The 4666-nt window shown below is 38.5% G+C and overlaps 1 protein-coding gene across 1 annotated transcript in view; it reads right to left on the bottom strand.

Moving 5' to 3' along the window:
- The window catches only part of adamts17 (ADAM metallopeptidase with thrombospondin type 1 motif, 17), a 104190-nt gene that overhangs the window by 47127 nt on the left and 52397 nt on the right, over positions 1–4666 (bottom strand). The window contains exons 9-10 of the mRNA XM_005742860.1: positions 2453–2593; positions 1963–2113 (exon numbers count right to left, since the gene is read on the bottom strand). Coding sequence (XP_005742917.1) covers positions 1963–2113; positions 2453–2593 — 292 coding nt within the window. The remainder of the gene's footprint in view (positions 1–1962; positions 2114–2452; positions 2594–4666) is intronic.

Raw genomic sequence — 4666 nt, 5'->3', positions numbered from 1 at the left:
TATAAATACAGGCCATTTACCATTCAATGGGAGAAACGTTTCGTCACTCATCCAAGTCTTCAGTCTCAGCTTCAGTCTCAGCTGCCTGCAGGTTTCCCCATCCTTATAAGCAGCCAGACTTTTCACCGCTTCGCCTTGGGCATTTTTAATCTGTAGCTCTGCTCTAAAAGAACGTACGTACCTGGGCCCGCCTACTACGCTTGCAAAGGTAAAATGATTGGCTAGAATCCAAAGTGTGTGGCATCTCTAGTAAAAAAAAGCACCGAAATGTGCGCTACTTTTCGGTCTGGTTACTACCGTTTATGTCAGATACCGGTACCCATCCCTAGGTATAACTGGCAGTTTTTGACTATTTTGGTTTTACCTCTACATTTTGCCTTTAAAAACTAGCCTTGTATCAACCTCACATGTCTGAATTTACAGTTATTTATTCATTTTGACATACTGTCTTAACACAACTGATCTAAAATCAGACAAAAAAAACCATCAAATCCGAGTAGAAGAAAGTTAGATTTTTTACTGTAACAACCACAAACATGCTTAACAAATCATTTTCATAACTTGAAATGCAGATATAAATTGTAAATTTTAAAACAAGTTTTGCAAACAACAAAGTTATATTCTGCTATTCACCTAAAAATGCAGCCAAGGCGTTTTTAAAAATAACCATTTCAAACTATTTACAGAACAATCAGGTGTTTTGCATAAAACGATTTGTGCCACTCCAAAAAATAATTTCTTTCCACTATAAGATGGACCAGATCACAAGCCTGATATCTGCAGGTCTGAAAACAGGTGTATCACTCCTGTTTTTCCACCTGGAGTGCAGTCTGCCTTTGGTGGCTTTTTGGCAGCAACTGTGAAATTCAGCAGTCGCCTCATTGTTCTGACACACATAACAAAACTATCTACTACACAACACACTTACTACACTCCAAACACACGAAACGTCACAAATCTCTAAAATCTCAAAACTCTCTCTCTTTCTCTCTCTCGCTGCCGTCACTCCTAAAATCTCCCCCTCCTCCTAAACAACCAAATGGCATGTTGCCATATAATTTTTTGATTGGTCAACATGGTACATTTTTTTCCTGCTACAAGCAGAGAGTGCTTGGAAGCACTTTCCTTAGAAAACACAGTTTTTAACGTTTCTTCCTGCAGTAAACATAACGATAATATTCAGGAAATAACATTGCATATATTTTTTTTATCATTACTCTGGTTTTACGTGGCCTATCAACACGATTTAAAAACTGGTATGTAGTTTGAACTCTGCACTTTCAACACAGAGACTCAGGGTTGACTTGGGTTGACTTAGCATCTTGTTGCTATGTCATCTTAAATTGATAATGTGGTTGGTTTCAAGTCTAAAGAAGACAAGTTAAATATATGAGGTGTGCTCAAAATGTTGCAGAACTTAATTCATACAGAGGAGAAACATAACTATGTTTCGCTATCCTCTTTAGTTTTGTCTTTCTGTACACCTCTGGACCACCTACTGTGCTGTTTCTCTTAGATCACTCCCCAAACCTTCTGTTTTCTCAGCTTATGAATGCTCATATGCTGCTCTGTCATGGATCTGAAATTTTCCATTAACTTCTATGTCAAACTGAGGATCACCACTGATTATGACAGTTAGTTCTCCTGCTATAACTCATAGACAAAATCAAAAATTTCACTGTAAGAGAATGCTGCATCCAAGCACAAAGAAAACTCCCCTGGTTAACTTAATTTAAAAGGATGGTGGCTTGTTATTGCTTCATCCAAAAGCACAAAGCGGAACAAGGTGTCTTATTTTTATTATGAGAATAGTCAGAATAGTACTTTCTGAAGAATTAAAAAAAAAAAAAAGCAACCATTTTGCTATTTATGGGAAGATTTCTGAAATTTTAAAATCCCACCTCCTTTAGTAAAAGCTGCCTAATATATCAAATATTATACACAGGTGCAATGGGATTGTACCTCCATTTCACTGCAGAAGGTTGCATTGGTTCCAAAAAGGATCTGGCACTGTTCAACCACACTGTAGTGCATGCCGGGCAGCTTGGGGGGCAGCTGGACCTGGTAACGCCTCCTGAGGTCTGTGTGAAGTAGGCAGGTGCTGGTTTTTGATCTGTTTGAAATACAAAAAAGAGACATTGATCAGGTTTGCTAACAATAAACAATTTTACTTCAAAAAAATTCTCTTTTCATTTTCTTTTTATTGTCCCATTCACAAGAGACTTGGCATTTACAGCAGGGATATTTAAACAGTATTAGTTTTTTCTTTTGAAAAGAGATATAGGTGGTAATTGATGATATCAACATCCACAATGCATGTTTTTTATATTTTCATTGTAACTTGACTTTTTAGACAAGACACTATTCCTTGGCAAAGACTTTAGCTAGCTATGTAAACAATGTAAAACAACAGTAACTCGAGAAGAGAGACTTTCCAACTTGTGTTTTGTACCTGAGGAAATTCTCCAGGTCATTGCGACTGCAGGACGACCAGGAAAGATCACTGGGATTTCTTCCTTTCACCCACTCACCAGACATTATATGGGAATAGCCAATGCAGGTGGCGTGGTCATCATCATGGCTCATTCCCATGCTGAAAAGACAGGATAGTATACATAGAGTAGATTGAAGATGATCCCGGACTTCCCAAACTCCTAATTTTTGTACTTGATCACATCGATCGAATCTGAAGCATTTTCTGCACCACAGTCAGCATGTTAAGAATTGCATTCAATCCTCAGGTCTCCAAACATGAACGCTACCATCATTAGTCAGGCAAAGATCCTACACTCCCATAAGTAGACCTTAAGATAGTCCTTGGCAGAAGATTAGAAGAAACCCCACTCCATTCATAGTACATTGTGACCTAATGGGCTTTGTCTAGGCCAGACAGTAAGCCAATGATACACTTGCACTAATAAATAGAATAAATTATTGCTCCATCAAAGTCCAGATCAAAATGTCTGGACACAAATATGCTGAAACACTTTAAAAATGACTAAAAGCCACCAACTTACAACATATATAATACAAAATTCTCCACAGAACACACTATACAGGACATAGGTTGTTCCAAATGGGTGTTACACAATAAAACATATGCACAGATTGCAAAGACAACTCTCCTGAGAGCTATATGCATGCAATATGATCCTGCACACCTGTCAAAGGTTCTGCCAAAGGATATGTGAAGACCTATCCACATGGTTTAGTTAATGTATCCCAACCTCACCCAAGCTGTGCATCTTAGGTGACATAAGTGAATTCGATATTGAAGCACAGAAGATACAATTAAATAATCGTTTCTCTGTAGCACTCAGTTGGCACATGTAAACTCAAGTGTTTCAGCCACATATGCAATTAAAGACAGACCTGCAATAGAAATATATCTAGGAACAGAGATTCGAGTAAAAAAAAATGACAACAGTAGGCCACATATCCCCCAGTTTTTAAACAAAAAGACTGATAACACAACAACAGCAGCGACATCAATGATGTTATAGTTTAACGTGGAGTCTGTCTACAGACATGCACACACCGTGAAGAGCAATGAGGTGTCCAACAAAGCAACGCTGTTCCTGTAATCACCATTAAAAGCTTCATTGTGAAAAAGCTAGCAGGAGTCCTTCATCAGACCACCTCAAACTACTCTGACATGAAGGAAAGTGAACTTTGTAGCTACTCTATCCACCACCACTGGTAAAGGTGGCTGGTTGGCCTCTGTAATCAAGTCCAGCTCCCATTGTAATGTTCTGTTTGAACGCTGCTACAGCTTCTAACTTCAGGCTTTTGTCACCAACTTTCTTATGACAGTTCTCTGTGCAATTTTGCATCGTCCTCCAAAGTTAAAAAAAAGACATTTATTTAAAGTGTTTGCCAGTGACACTTATGATCACTTTTTAATTGTTGGAGACTAACATTCATGTATGTTGTGAGTCCAGACCGCTCATCAAAGTCTTTCTTGACCGTATTTACTCTTAATCTCACTCAGTTGGTTGCTGACCTGACACATAAAAAAGGTCATACATTGGACCTTGTGTGACACGTTATCTTAGGCTATCTGCCAGTGCCTTTTTCTATTGGTGTCCCACAGGTCACTTCCTGTTTCCACATGCCTGGTGCATAGGTTAAACCCCTGTGCTGGATCCCAATTCTCTGCTGCTTTTAAAGACTCATTGTTATAGTTGCTTGATGACAGTTATCTTGATGTTGAATGCCTTATTAAACAATACATGCTCTGAAATATTGGACTCTGTTGGCCCTCTGAGGAGTAAGCATCCCCGGCTCAAGGACACAACCCGCTTTCTCAGATGTGAGTGAAGTTGCCCCCCCACCTTCTTCAAATCCAACAAAAGTGGTATCAAACGTTTGTGCTACGTTTGTGCTGCAAAACTTTTCGTTTGTGCTGCTATCATTTTAAAGATATTAACAAAAATTTCTAGAGGTCAACCAGCCCCCCCATATTAATGGAATCAAACAAAATTGATGTCAAACATTTGTGCTGGTTTGTGCTGCAAAAATTTTTGTTTGTGCTGCTAACATTTTAAAATGTTTAATAAAATAACGTCTTGATGCGTGCTTAATCATCCAGGTAAGTAAATCCCAAAAGGTTGATTCTGTTCATCTGGACATTTTCAGTTGGAGAAAAGTTTCGTCACTCATCCAA

This window comes from Pundamilia nyererei, unplaced genomic scaffold, assembly GCF_000239375.1.
Source record: "Pundamilia nyererei isolate P.nyererei 1_Seehausen unplaced genomic scaffold, PunNye1.0 scaffold00124, whole genome shotgun sequence".
Lineage (NCBI taxonomy): Eukaryota > Metazoa > Chordata > Actinopteri > Cichliformes > Cichlidae > Pundamilia > Pundamilia nyererei.
The sequence above is the reverse complement of the archived record's forward strand: the minus strand, read 5'-3'. Positions and strand labels throughout refer to the sequence as shown.